Source organism: Eschrichtius robustus, chromosome X (genome assembly GCF_028021215.1).
Source record: "Eschrichtius robustus isolate mEscRob2 chromosome X, mEscRob2.pri, whole genome shotgun sequence".
NCBI lineage: Eukaryota > Metazoa > Chordata > Mammalia > Artiodactyla > Eschrichtiidae > Eschrichtius > Eschrichtius robustus.
Window position 1 is genome coordinate 37,975,228 of NC_090845.1, and position 14,287 is coordinate 37,989,514.

Consider the following 14,287-nt stretch of genomic DNA (forward strand, 5'->3'; position numbering starts at 1 on the left):
TCCTCCTCTTTGTCTGGGGGAGGCGGGGTGGGAGGAAGGGGTTGCATTTTTACTAGCTGGAACCTTCACCACCACCCAGGAGACAGGTCCCCTAGGAAGGGGCAGTGACGTTTTGGGGGAGGGGTTCAGGAAAAGGAAAACTTTGTCCCCAGAAGCAGAGAAGTAGGCAGGCGGGATGTGCTTGCACAGGCCCGGGGGGCGGGGGAGAGCCAGGGGCAAGAGGTACCTTGCCATCGGCATTCTCCACGTAGTAGTCCCCTGGCAGCGGCAAGCCCCGCCTGGGCTCCTGAGGGATCAAATGCTTGGTTTTGCACAGTCGCTTCCCGGATGGTTTCTCGCTGTTGTCGGTGTATTTCTGCAGCAGGGACGTAGGCTGGCAATCCTCTTCTTCGTCCGTGCACAGCACATCTGTCTTCTGGCTTTCTTTAACTTTGTGATGTTTGGTAGGCAGCCTTGAGGCTGGCGTGCAGCTTGGCTGAGTCTGCTTTTTGCCGCTTGCATTGGTGGATGAAAGGCTCTTCATGGGCGGAGAGCCGGAGAACACAGGCAAGGCTGAATCCACAGTGGGGGAGGGCGGGAGGCAGGGGGAGAAGAAGCGGGCGTTACACAGTTGTAGCCGGTGAGGAAAGAAAAGCCCATTGTTAGCACTGATCATTGGAGCGGCTTCAGTTTTTAAAGATATACCAATTATGTTTTCAAAGCATTAATATTTTAATTATCCCACGTTCAACCGGCAAATAGGTTAACCCACGAAATGCCAAATGGCAAGTTGCTTCAAAGGGCCGCAAGAGAGGGCAGAAGCCAGCCCTTCCTGCTCTCCCGTCCCCACCCGTGGGGGGCCTGGGTGCTCGGGACAGGGCGACTGGGGACAGCCTGAGGCTGGAATGAGGGCGCTGATAAGCGCCTGGGGTCACCCAAGACTTCCCTTCCTGCCCAGCCGCAGGCTGGGTGAGGAGCAGCCCAGGAAGTCGAGCTCCCGCCTCACTGTACATTCCATAAGGAAGTGTGCAGTCTGAAAGGACCTCATGAAGAAAACTCCCCGCTTGCCACACGCTACTCTTGTCAACTTGGATGGCGCTCAGGTCCCCTCCAGGGCCATTTCCCACAGAGGGCGGGTGATCCAGCCTCCAGGAGCGCCCCCCGCCCCGTGCGTACCTTGTTCATCATCACTGCGTTTAAGGGACTCTTCCGACCAGCTTCTGTTGCTTTTGGCCTCTGCCCTTTTCCTGCCAGGTTTCTCTTCGGAGATGCTATTGCCCTGGGGGGTGACCGCAGGCTGAACCGCCTGGGTCACTTCCTTCCTGCCCTGCCGGCCAGGTTTGCTCTCTGCTGCCGACACCTGCTGCTCCCACCGTTCTCTAAGGTGCAGCAAGTGGCGTTGCTTTTTGGGATGGAGCCCTGTTAATTCAATGCACACCTTCAGGTTGGTCAGCTCACTATAATGTGGCTCTTCTAAGTGGTTAGAGGAACTGTTTGTCATTTCCCTCTCAGGCCAGTCATCTAATGGAGAAATAACTACAAATTAATGAAGAAGCCCCCCGGGGTGGGGGTGGGGAACAAACTGTCTTACACATCACTAATAGGGGTGGGGGAGGGGAGGGGTGTGGTCACTGTGTTGGCTGGAACTTGTCACCAAGTCTCGGGAGGGGGCCTATTTGCCCTTGGCCATCTTTGGGCTCCAGCCCCGGCACCTGGCTTTGGGGGTGGGGGGGTGGGGGGTGGGGTGGGGAGGTGTGAGTGGCTCCCCCCAGGGCTCCAGGGTGGGACTGGAACTTTCCACTGCTCCGGCCCTGCGGGCCCGAAGCCAAACCGAGCTCACCTTTGGAGACCCGTCTCCGCTTGGCTTTCAGCAGAGGGTCCTCCGGGAGCTCTTCCACAGTGGTCTCAGTGTGGTTGCTGTCGTCAGAGACCTTGCGCTTTCTGTCCAGCCGGAGGGTGGGGCTGCGTGGCGCATCCGGGGCCGCCTGGTCGGCGGGGGGCTCGCTGGCGGGCTGCCTGTCTATGAAGTACTTCTCCACGGGAAGATCTTTGTCCTCTGGGGCTTCGAAGGGGTCGTGTTTGCTTCCAGCACTAAACTCGCCTAGGGGAGGGGAGACAACCCGGAAAGGAGGGAACAAAGGTCACCAGGAGCAGGCAGGACCCCCATGCCCAAGGCAATCTGCTACCAACAGACCCTCCTTCGGAGACCAGGGGCCTCACACGCTGGAAGCACAAAACCCTCAGAAAGACAACGTCCCAAAGGAAGGGCAGCTGAAGACAATCAGCAAAGAAAGCAGAAAATGAGGCGTGTAGCCCACAATTTCCCATCTTCCTGTTCGTAACTGGAGCAGGAGAGTCAAGGTGAGGCGTCAAGATTATCCTTCTATAGGCACATGAGATAACTCCCTAACTGCCACCTCCAAGGTGGTTTACTTTTTGGCAGTCAGGTCCCCTCTAGGGTCCTGTTCAGCTGAGGGTGAGTGACCTCACAGTAAGATCCAACCAATCCAGGGCTGAGCTACAAATTACTATGGAAACAGTTGCTGAGGTCATTATTTTGTAATAAACAAAAAAGGCTGATGTCCTAAAGAGACCAAATATCCCCCAAATGTCATCTACACAGAGATAGCACCAATGTTCACTTGGGTCAGCAGGGGCGAGGGTGAAGAAAGAGGGTAGGGAAAGAATGGTGGGAGGCTGGGAAGCTGGGAGACCAAGGGAAGAGGAGCCTGGCAAAGATAAAGGAAAGGCTTCCTGGTGCACACACAAGGGTCAAGGGCAATTTCAAAGAACTCAACCAGATTGCCACAAGTCCGTCTGTCCTCTTTCCACACCCGTGGGGGGAAAAGCATTTCACTGCCATCAAAGGGCTGCTCCTGGGCTTCCCTGGTGGCGCAGTGGTTGAGAATCTGCCTGCCAATGCAGGGGACACGGGTTCGAGCCCTGGTCTGGGAAGATCCCACATGCCGCGGAGCAACTGGGCCCGTGAGCCACAATTACTGAGCCTGCGCGTCTGGAGCCTGTGCTCCGCAACAAGAGAGGCCGCGATAGTGAGAGGCCCGCGCACCGCGATGAAGAGTGGCCCCCACTTGCCGCAACCAGAGAAAGCCCGCACGCAGCAAGAAGACCCAACACAGCCAAAAATAAATAAATAAATAAAATTTAAAAAAAAAAAAAAAAAGGGCTGCTCCTATTTCCTGTCTAGGAAGAAGGCCCTCAATGACACTAGGCACACCCACGGGGACACCAGTCACCCCACCTGGCACTTCTCCACGCCTTCCTTCCCAGGCAAGCATCTAAGGACATTCCAAAGACAAGACTCCAACCCCCTTCATGGGGGGCGGGAGGCAGGGGGCAGGGTGGGCGGGGCTGGGCTAAACTGCTCACACCCCAGCTCCGCCTGTGTTGCTTCCGCTGCCTCTGCTCAACCTAGCATCCACTTGGGGCCTTTCCTCCAATCAGCCCAGCCTAACATCACTCCTCACTTTTGCTCTAGCCAAAGAAACAGTTCAACTGCTTTGCTGGTCACATTTTTTCTAACGCACAAATAATTCCATAATGATCACTGTGATGTTAAAGAGTTCCCCTAAGTAAGATGACCCTGTCCATCACCGGCCGGGGGTGGGGGTGGGTGTATGAGTTTGGTGTTTCGTTAACACCTGAGCTAAGCTCCCACAGCCCGTTTTTCTAGATGAAATCATGGACACACCCCTCACATGCTGCACCCATTCCTCCTCCTCTCCCTAGACCACTTCAAGTATCACTCCCACTTCTGCCCAGCCGGCTGGTCCCCTGATCAGCCTCTCTTGGGGGCATTCCCAGCATCTAATGGCAGTCAGTTGTGGGGATGAACTTCACCCTGGCCTTGGCTAGCCTGACCTGTGTTCTCAATGGTGGAACCCACTTACCTTTTCTCCAAGGGTATCCCAAGGTGGGACAGATCCCCATCTACTCTTGCCGGAATGCTGGAATCACCCCAACCGCGAGGGTCTCCTGTCATGGCAGCAGGAGAAACCCCAAACTCCTGGCCTGTGCTTACGGGTGATGCAGCCCAGGCTACCGCAGGCCCGGTGAAGAGGGCGCGCTGCAACTCTCACTCCGGCTGCTCTGTGACCCTCTTAAACACTCGGGCAGGAATGGCGCCGCTTTACAACTCGGCCCCCTTCACTTGTAAAGTGGGAATGTTACTGCTAGCCTCCTCCCGGGGGTGGGCTTCATAATCACGGGCCGGGCTCAGCACAGAGAAAGGCTGGAAAAACCCCTTTAACCAAAAGATGCCAAGACTTTCAGACCAGCCTGAATTTCAGGCCGAAAATGTATGAAATTTTAAGAGGTGAGCCCCCCTGGTTACATCATTGGACTTCTCTGGTCCAGTCAGCCTTCCCTAAAAGCTCCGTGGGAGGGGATCCACGGAGGAATGTAAGGGCTACCTTAAGAACCCCCATGTCCAATTTTAAAGTTTCTTTTTCCAAACTAGGTCCATCCACCCTTCCCCCCAACCCCGGAGCCTTTTAGGGCAAAGATCTCAATTCCCCTCAGCTAAGGCCCCCCAAGACCTTACGCTAGTGTGACCTTACCCAGGCCAGTAATAACCCTGAAGGACACCCACCCCGACTGCCCAAGATACCCATGGCCACCAGCTATGGGGGAGAGGCTCCGTGTCACTTGGAGCTTCTCAATGACTGTTCTAACCACGACCCACAGGAGGATTACCCTTGAGGACAAAGGAGATGGGGAGATAACTAGATACACGGGGATCCTAATCATCAGGCCGTCACTGCTACTTTTGGCCCTTCTAAAAGCGGGAAGCCACGTGTCCTTGGTCACCCAGTCTAAGCAAGATGTGAACGTGGCTGTATTGTTTGAGGTTCAATGTTTGCTCCCTGCAGCATGGTCATATGACTCACAGCACATATATCCCATAATTCATTACGGTTGTGCCATAGCATCGCCTCACAGAAGCATCACCATAACAACATTTACAAGTCACCGTGGCAAAAAAGCACCCTCACCACTGTTGAGCCATGCCCAGTGAGGCCTAAACAAGGCGAGAGGGTTCTGAGTTGTTGGAAGGCTCCCCAGGATTAAAATCCCCTTCTCTGTAGCTTAACTATAGCACCTCCAGTAAGGGCTAACCTTGTTAAAACTTACACCCTCTACAGAAGGAGTGCAGGGGATCTCTGTTCCAGAGTAGTTTACAAACGTGCGGGTGCTCAGCTGGAAGAGAAGTTCCCTGAGCAAAGGAGTTTCATGAAGCCCCTTGACTGAGGCTTCCTCCAGCTTCTGGCCAGGCATTGCCACTGAGCAGGTCCTAGGTCTGTCCCAGCCAAGTGGTTGGCAAGGGAGATGGTTACTCCAAGTTTGAGAAGGAAGGGACCAATGCCTCCTTGCCCCGCCCCATCTTCAAATGCCACTGAGGGTTCCTAGTAATGAACTTCCAAGTCTGAGGAACCTCCAAACTCATTTGGTGAACTTCCAAAATAAAAATTGAACTCAGCCACCCGTGTGATCATAAAGAATAAAGGAATATCTCGGCCACTGTGTTCTCAAGTTAATTCATTTTTTAAACAAGCACCTAGCAACAAGATGCACTGGGACAACCAGGGCCGTGCAAACAGCACCCACCATCTTAGAAGCTCCTGGTCCCTCCATGGGTAGGGGCTGCCTCAGAAGGGGGAAGGCATCTTGAAGGCGTCCTGGACCCTCTTTGTGACCCCTGCCCGCCCCAAATCCCCGCCCCAGCTCCCATGTGCTCACAGCTCGGCTCTCGGCCACACCGACACCCATGAGAAGGACCTGAGCCCATATCAGCTCAAGACATGATGGCCCAAGAACAAGAAGGCCCATTAATTTCCAGCTGAATGGAATGAACACCTGCTGTGCCTTGGATGCGGAGGCGGCAGTAAGAACAATGGCTCCTTTAGGTGACCTTTCTTGACCAACTATTTACAAACCACAAGTCTCTACAAGACAGAGGGTGGATGGTGAACCCACCTCCGTTGCCCCAGTCTTTCAAACGGAGCCCCTCACCTTCCCCAACCCTTCTCCCGCCCTCCCATGGTGGCGATTCATGGCTCACTGGGCCATGTCCCGGGTGCTCCAGGAAGAGACCCGTCGGTCGGTCTGAGATTGGAGGCAGGCAGTGGGGGGAGGGGGCTTTCGGAATCATCTGGGGCTCAGGCCCTGCTCGCCATCAGCCACACCGAGTTCTTGTCTCCACGCTCAGCAGGAAAGACTGGGAAGGACACACACAAACTCCTCTGGGAAGAAGGGCGGGGTGAGGCCGTTGAGACATGAAGGGCAGCGGCCACCCTGGGTTTCGCCATGTTGCTGGAAAAAAGGGCAAGAAGACTCGAGGCCTGTTAACTTCCCGCTCCCTTCCTCCAGCCTCCCTCACCATCCACCCAGGACAGGCAGATCCCCTCCTCAGAAAAGTGCATCCCCGTGAACTTGGCCTTGCCCACTTTTATCAGATCTCTCTGAGAAACTTCCCCAAGAGCTGAGTTATGAGGCCACTCAGGAGGGTAAGGGCTGCGTGTCAGCTGTGAGCATAGGCAAGGAGGGAGGCTTTCTTGTTGCTTTACTCCAGGGTGGCCTGGACCCTCCATTTTTCATTCCAATCCCGAGGAGGAGGAGCTCGGAATCGTCTACTCCAGGCACATCAAGAGCGCCATCGCTCGGGTAAGGCCGCCACTGACTAGCCACAGAAATCCCCTTCTACGGGAGCCACGTAGGACAAACCGGTCCCGGTGTGGCTTACCCAGAACCCTGGCCACAGGCCTTTGTCTGACCCCAAAGATGAGCTGGGGGAGGGCGGTGCTCCAAGCAGCAGAGAAGCACACGCTGTTGCTGACCACAATCTTCCCGAACTGCATCAGGCACCCACGACCTAAGCGTGCGGGGGAACGTCGACCCTACGACTGGGTCCAAGGGCCCGGACCTCCCAAACGTGCCCACCACCCCCGACTGTCTTGTCTCAGGAGGATGTCACGCCCACCCTGTCCTGGACGTTCACCTAGATGCCCTCATTCACCATCAGCGGTGAGGTTTCTGGGGTCAGGAGCAGGCTGCAGGCCACAAGCACGCACACTGAAGAAAGCGGGAGAAAGACCTCCACTTCCTGCCAACACATCTCATTAGCCCAGGAAGTCTCGAGGGCAAAGCCCGAAGTCAACCCCAGTGGGGGAGCAGCTGTTGGGACCGCAGAGTGTGACTCGAGGCAAACGCTAGCTTTCTCTCCAGTTTTGCCTCCAAAACATAATACACCCCGTCTGGTAGGAAGAACGCCCTCGTTTATCCCACGCCCTTGGAGCGTGTTGTCAATTCCTAATGACTGCAAACAAGCCTGCCACAGAAAATAATTATGCTCATCTTTCTGGTGCCTTCATCAGCCCTCATCTCATTTTAACGAAACCTCTGCCTTCGGAGGGAGAATCCGAGTACTCTCCATTCCCTCCCATAGGAGACTGTCACTCTGGAGGGTCTGGCTCTGGCTGCAAGTGTCATTCCACTGCTACCAAAAACCCGTATCCGTACCTGCTACAAAACAGAACACATACCTGCTACGCTGGCGGTCTTGCACTGCCATTCCTCTGCTCTGCTGTATTAGACTATTACTAACTACAGGACAAGCATTTCTCCGGAAAAAGGAGATGCGTGCCAGGAAACAACATTTCATAGGTGCTTCACTCCTGGATGCCGCAATGCTCAAAAGGACAACCAGCCTTGCAATCCACAGCTGGGAAGGATGGCCAGAGCAGCCCATTCTCCGAACAGCCACCACCCAGATGCTGGGCCATCGGAAGCGTATTGCTTCCTCTCACCTCCCTCAGCACTGGGAGCGGAATCGCCCCGTTCCCACCGACGTGGTACCACACGCGAGCCGCCTGGGTTCACTTACATCTCTCACTGTCGTTCTGGTCGGCAATGGCCTCCTCCAGGGCGACCGACTTTGGCTTTTTGTCCTGACTTCCTTTCAGCCTTTCCCAGTCAGCGGGGCTGAATTTGCACACCTCGGAGTCTTTGGTCGTGGGGTGGCCACCTTCTCGCTCTTTCATCTCCAACTCTGAGAAGCGCATCATTGCACGCTAGAAAGAGAACGGAGATGGAAAAAAGACACACCTTACCACCAAAGCTATTTCACTGCCCTTACCTTAAAGGAAAGTATCTTCAAAGAAAAGTTTGCCCAAAACCAACCACAATTTATGATACAACTGAGATATTTTAAAATTTAACGATAAAAATGTAAGAGTGTCTATATGTAAGTAGTCACACACTCTTTGTTCATAAAGCCATATGTATGTAGAGATATATGCGGTGTGTATGTATAGCATACATACACTGTGGCATAGAGACAGACATTCTCTTTCGAAGGTAAATAAAACAAAACAAAAACACAACGCAAAGAAAGCGAAACAAAAACACAACAGAAAAGAAAACAAATGCACAATGAATAAAGACGACCATGGCCCACAAACTTCCCTTTGTATATTTGGAAATGAAATTTAACTCAAAAGGTTTATGTAAGATTCTAGTAATAAAAATTTGAAGAACTGACCTCACAGTAAGCAGCGGGTAGACATAAAATACTGTCCTCTTGTAATCCTTCCATCTATGTAATTAAAATGGGCACTCAATGGATCATTTAGATAACTTCATCCATTTTTATAAGCATAAACCAATTTTTTTCTTAACATTGCAAAACAATTTGGCTTTATTTATCTTTTAATTAAAAGTAAAATATCTTAAGGAAATTCCTATACAACATCTATCATTCACTAGCAAGTTAAATACATACTCTATCCCTTTAAGCAAGGTTTGTTTTTTTGTTTTTTTTTTTTTTGGTTTGTTTTTTTGGTGAAAAAAAAAAAAATTGCACGAATCTCACAGACATGCGGCCGCTACACACCTCCACCAAGTATCACGTAAGGCATTCTAAGCAGCGCTTTTAGGTATATTTGTTAACGTACAGTAACGGCAGAGAAATCAAAGCGATTGATAGGTAAATGTCATGCAGTCTTTTAGACATCCTTCGCAATAATTAAAACTTCCGTTATCAGCATTCGAGTGGAGTTCGCTTAAAATCTACAGAATAACTTAAAGTATCCACTTACGTCCCCTTACTGGACACATTTCAAACATTTAAATTATCATAAGCTGCATTAACCAAATCAGCCCGGTGTCCTGCCCTATCATACCCCCGGCCCCCTCCTCTTCACACATTAAAAAAATCCTGACAACTGGTCAGGCTCCTGAAATTCGGGTGGGGGGCTCACCTGCAATGCCCGCTGCTCCCGGCTGAGCTGACTGGAGTCTGCGTACAGTTCGGTAGTGACGCACTTGAACCGGTCCCCCACGTAACCAGCGGAGTTTGCGATTCTCTTTGCCAGCTTAGATGGCTTCGGTTTCAGAACTTTGCCATCGGTTGATTCTGCCTCGTCAGCTCCGTCTTTGGTATAGGTGGGGGTGACGTCCACACTCGGTGGGGCATTGCCCACGCAAAATGGTTTGGGATCCTCTTGGGTTTTCCCGAAAGTGACCGCAGAGCCATCGCTCCCCAGGGTCGGCTCCAGGAACGGAGTCGAGACCGGCATCGCCAGGTTCTCCTTGTTGGTTCCCGCTGGAACATTCTCCTTGCTTAAGCCGAAGACTGGCTGGCCCGGAGCCTGTTTGAAAGTATAGGCTTCGTGGAAGTCACTGATGCGCCCCAACTCCTCTCTCAGGGCAATGAAATCCCGGTGTGGCTGTAGGGCCGGGTCAGGCGGGGGTTTGGTGGGCTCGGCACTCTGGCCGACACTCTCAGCTGTGAAGCCGGGTTTGGACACGTTAGCGTCGGTTTTCGCATCTGGCTCTTCCCGGAGAAGGTCTACGTAGACGAGCTTGTCACTCTTGACGACGGTCTTCCCTTGATTCCAGCTGGGGCTGGGCTTTAGGTTCTTGTCCGCGGGGACTTCTGGATGTAACTTGGTGCTGCCAGCTTCCAGCATCTCAGAAAACCGGTTCCGGAGGCTTGGGTCCTCGTAGCGGGTCCTCTCGTGGGACCGGGACCTCCTCTCTGGCTTCTCCTCTTTAGTGATCTCGATGGGCGTGTGAGGTATCAACATGGGATGCACCATGCCCAACCCCAGCGCGTCCTGGTAGGTCACAAACTCCGGCCTGCCCGTGGGTAGCCCATAGGGCAGTCCCGGCTTTGGGGCGAGGTGCCCAGGAAAGAGACTGCCATTGGGCAACAACACCGGGTGAGGGTAGACAGGGCCTTTGCCGTGTAAGGAGAGGGGACTTATGGCAATGCCCTCGGGCGCTGGGTAAGGCAGGTAACTCCTGGGGTAGGGGATTGGTGGGGACCTGAACGCCTCGTTTGGTGAGAGAAATATTGAGCTCGGCGGGAGGCCATTCTCGTTCGCTTTGAAGCTCGGCTCTGGGTTGCTGGCTTTGGCGCCCTTGCTGCCGGTGCCGCCGCTGTGCTTGGCAGGTGTGGTCGGGGGCTGGCCCACGTGCTGGATGACGGATGGCGTGGTATCCACGGAGCTCCTGCTGGTCTTGCTGCCCTCGGCGGTGGCATTTGGGGCCGGCGACGCAGAGGCTGGGCGGCCGGCGCTCGACACCGACCCCGAAACGTTAGTGACCACGGCGTCGGCGGCGCCCATGCGGGGACACGAAGAACTGCGCTGCTGCGGGATGGCCCAGTCCAAGGCCTTGTTTTTCAGCGGCAGGCCTTTGCCATTGTTCTCTTCGTTAGGACTTGGCCCGGGCACCACCCAGGACGAGGGAGCCGTGCTAATGATCTCAGATCTATAGATAGCACAGCCATTTCCTGGAGGAGATAGAGTTTCTTTCGGAATCTCACTTCCGGAGAGCACTAGGCCGCTTCCAGCTCTGCTGTGAACCAGGACCGTGGGAGCCATCTTTTTCATGTGGTCAGCTTTGGAAGCATCTACATCCACCACTTTAGAGGACAAGTCTAGTGGCTTATCGGTGACGTCTTTGGTAACCGTCTGCTTCTCCAAGAGAGGAGGTGAGCTGCCATCTTTTCTGTCTTGACCTGCTGTTTTCCGGGTGTGCCCGGGAGCTGGCTGGGTGCTTTCGGCTCCTTCTGGAGCCTTTGGATACTTGCTGCTGCAGAGCCTGGCCGCGGGGAACTCGCTGCTGACCGTCATGTATGGCTTCGACAGGGTGACCGAGGGCGAGGTGGAGATCCTGGCATAGTGCTTATGGAATTCGGAGTAGGTGTCCGCAGCGGGCTGGGAGGGAAGGTGGACTCGGGGTGAAGGCCGAGGCGAGGGGGGCAACAGGAGAGCCGTGTCCCCCGGCAGGCCGCCGGTGACCGCCTTGGCAGAGGGCACCCTAGGCTGCTTACTGTTCTGGATGTGGGGATACGAGTGGGAATCGACCGGGTTCCCAGGACTGACGCCCATCTTCCAGGGCAGGCTTTTGTCTGCGCAGTGGACCAGAGGCGGGATGGCTGGTGAGGCCGAAGGCGTCGAGAGTCTCATGGGCGAGGCCAGGGACGACGGGATGTGGGGACTGACGTAGTGAGGTGGTGGCAGGTAGAGAAATCGCTCCCCGTTGGTACAGACCGGAGAATACAGCGGCTGGGCCAGGCCGTAGGACTGCTGAGGTAGCAAGGCCTTGTACATGTTCAGGGAATACTTATTTGGCGAGTCGAGAAAAGGGTAGATGGCTGGCGTGGCCCCCTCCATGTAAGGATTGACCCAGGGCAGCCGCAGGTAACTAGCACCATTGATGTTGAGCGGGCTCTGTTTGTCGCTGGCAGGTCTGTCCAAGCCCAGTGTTTCTGCCGTGGGGACAGCACTTTTTTGTATTCCGGGTGGCGTTTTGTATATAGCACTGAAGCCATTTGGGGGTTTTCCGGAGACAGCGGAGGCCTCCACCGTCTCGGGTGTATTCGGTTTGAACTGCATCTCTGGGTTTCTTTCGGAAGAAAACCCCAGACCACCTATGGTTGTGGCAGCCTCCCGCCCTTTCTCTGAGCCCAGTCCGCACAAGCTAGAATAGACGATGTTTCCGGGGACACGCAGCCCTTCCCGGATCAGGCCGGTGCGGTCCATGCTCAGCGCTGCCAGGCCATCGATCCGATGGGCCGTGGTCGCGTCCACCTTCACAGAAGAAGAAAATGGGTATTACCGAGGACACGCCTTCAAAGCAGCCCATCCCAAAGAGAAAAGGCGGACTAGCTCAATAGGACATCAGCCTCAACATCTGAGCCAAAAGGGTTAAAAAATAAAGGATTCACAAGGTCTTTGGCCCCCTCCCCGCTTATCCAGAACCCTCCTTTGCCTGCCGTCTCACCTTTGTCCAATTAGTATCCTGAAAGCACGTAAAACGTTGGTCCCCTTTAGACTTGAGGCCCCTGCATTAATTCAGTCATCTATTAACTCTGGAAGATCCACCTTCTCAGCAGAAATTCTTTGCTGCAACTGAGGTGATACCAACTCCACTGCTCTCAGAACCACCCTCGTGGGGTACAGAACTCGGACTCACCCTCCCCAGGCCCTGTCAGGTTGGGGCGGGGCGATGTTCACTGCGGTTTTTCCCCGGATGTAGCGAGGCATTATTTAACATAACAAAAAACAATCTTCAGGGGGACAGTAAGGAATGAAGGACTTAAGCTGTCTCATTTCTAAATCAATAAAGAGGCCATGGGTCAAACTGTAGTTGTGTCTTTTGACTTCCTCTCCCTGGTATCTGAAGACAGCTCTGTTTCATATTTTACTGGGAAGGTAAACCCTAAGGGTCTACTTGGAGGCTACAAATTTATCCAGCTGGGAGCACTGATGTGGCACGCAGCTTATCGAAGAAAAGGCGGCACGTATCCCACCAGTCAGCAGGGGACAAGGACGTAAATGGCGAGCACAGCCAAGAAAGCAAGCCAGGAAGAAATTGGGTGAGGCTTCGTCCTTCGGCCTAGGCTTTCTACTCAGCCCTGCCCTGAAACACCCCGCCCTGCCCCCAAAAGGCCCTTTAATGGTATGCAAATGAATGCACGATTGATTACAGATCACTGATACTCAGCACATCGACAGAAGCCATTAATCTCTTACCACGTTGTGATTCAAGGGATTTTCTTCCCTTAGTTCCAGTCTGGCCTTTGAAGCGTCACCATCGTTTACAGGAATTTTCCTATTTAGAAGGACACACCAACTTCATGAAAGCATTCCTCACTTAATCCATCTTTCATAGATTGCTCCAGAATAGACCAGTTTCTAATAACTCCATTTTTCCAACTGCCCTTAAAAAAAAAAAAAAAATCCTCCCCAATGGCCCATATTGAAAGTTGTCCCCAAATGGTGATTCAACCATACTGGGAAAAACAAAGGAAAGGCAGGGCAACAGGGATGTGAAATCACAAACACGTCCTCGAGTTGGGTAAGGCAGAAATTCTGCACAACCACGTCACCCTCGCAATTTTTTCTCTAGAGAGGCCGGGCAGGGCAGTCTGGGCTCTGCTGACCTAGCAGACCCTTATAAGCTCTACCTGAGGACAGGCATGAAGTAATAAAATGGCCAAAGCCAAAGGGGGGACCTCAAGGCTGGAGTCTGCGAGCTGGCTACATCAATCACTTCTGTGTTACCCGTGAGGACAGGCTTTCAAAACTTTTCCCCAAACAAAGTTAGGTACCATGTCCTACGAAACTGGTTTCCATGGTGATGATGAAGCCATATTTGACTGTCTCTATCAAAACGATGGGGGATACACACTAATATCATACAAATGTCAGCTGCTCCAGGGGAAGCCGCACATCTGTGCCAGGCTGCTGCGGCTGCCCTGGAACTTGTTATCAGAGAGCATCGATAAAGAAAGTGCTTGGTGCCAACTTCCAAATCCCCAGGATAAAATCACTGACAAGCCGCAGAGAAAAGTTTCATCATTACCCGGAAGAGCAGCTTCAATTATCTACTGCTTAGCTGCCTCTACCTCGCACTCCAAAATTACTGATTAGGAAGCATAACAGAGCTGTCGGGTGACTGAAACCAGGAGCCAGTGGCCTCGCTGAACAGGCGGCGGAGGACCCAGAGAAACCCTGGGCTTCAATGATGTGAAGGGTGGCTATCGCCCCATTTATTACTGAACAAACTATTTGTTTTAAAAGCACATCGAATGCCGATCCACCTGGGCCCACACTCCTGACATTTAGAGTTAAAGCAGCATATAGACTGGGATTAATTCTCCTTCATAAATATGAAATAATAAATTAAGGACGAAAGTGCACTGAAAGGCCGCTTTAGGGGCTAATCTCTTAAAGGGCGGCAATGCTTCGCTGAGCCAGGTTGCCTGTTAAAACTGTAA

At 53.2% G+C, this 14,287-nt stretch overlaps 1 protein-coding gene across 11 annotated transcripts in view; it reads right to left on the reverse strand.

Moving 5' to 3' along the window:
* BCOR (BCL6 corepressor) overlaps positions 1 to 14,287 on the reverse strand; it is a 114,694-nt gene that overhangs the window by 10,159 nt on the left and 90,248 nt on the right. For 8 of the 11 annotated variants that reach the window (XM_068532963.1, XM_068532968.1, XM_068532970.1 and 5 more), the window contains 7 exons: positions 13,041 to 13,119; positions 9,255 to 12,095; positions 8,537 to 8,590; positions 7,880 to 8,066; positions 1,820 to 2,080; positions 1,156 to 1,500; positions 227 to 552 (listed from right to left, as the gene is read on the reverse strand). In XM_068532963.1, coding sequence (XP_068389064.1) covers positions 227 to 552; positions 1,156 to 1,500; positions 1,820 to 2,080; positions 7,880 to 8,066; positions 8,537 to 8,590; positions 9,255 to 12,095; positions 13,041 to 13,119 — 4,093 coding nt within the window. The remainder of the gene's footprint in view (positions 1 to 226; positions 553 to 1,155; positions 1,501 to 1,819; positions 2,081 to 7,879; positions 8,067 to 8,536; positions 8,591 to 9,254; positions 12,096 to 13,040; positions 13,120 to 14,287) is intronic. The other 3 variants (XM_068532972.1, XM_068532973.1, XM_068532971.1) reach the window with 3 other exon arrangements.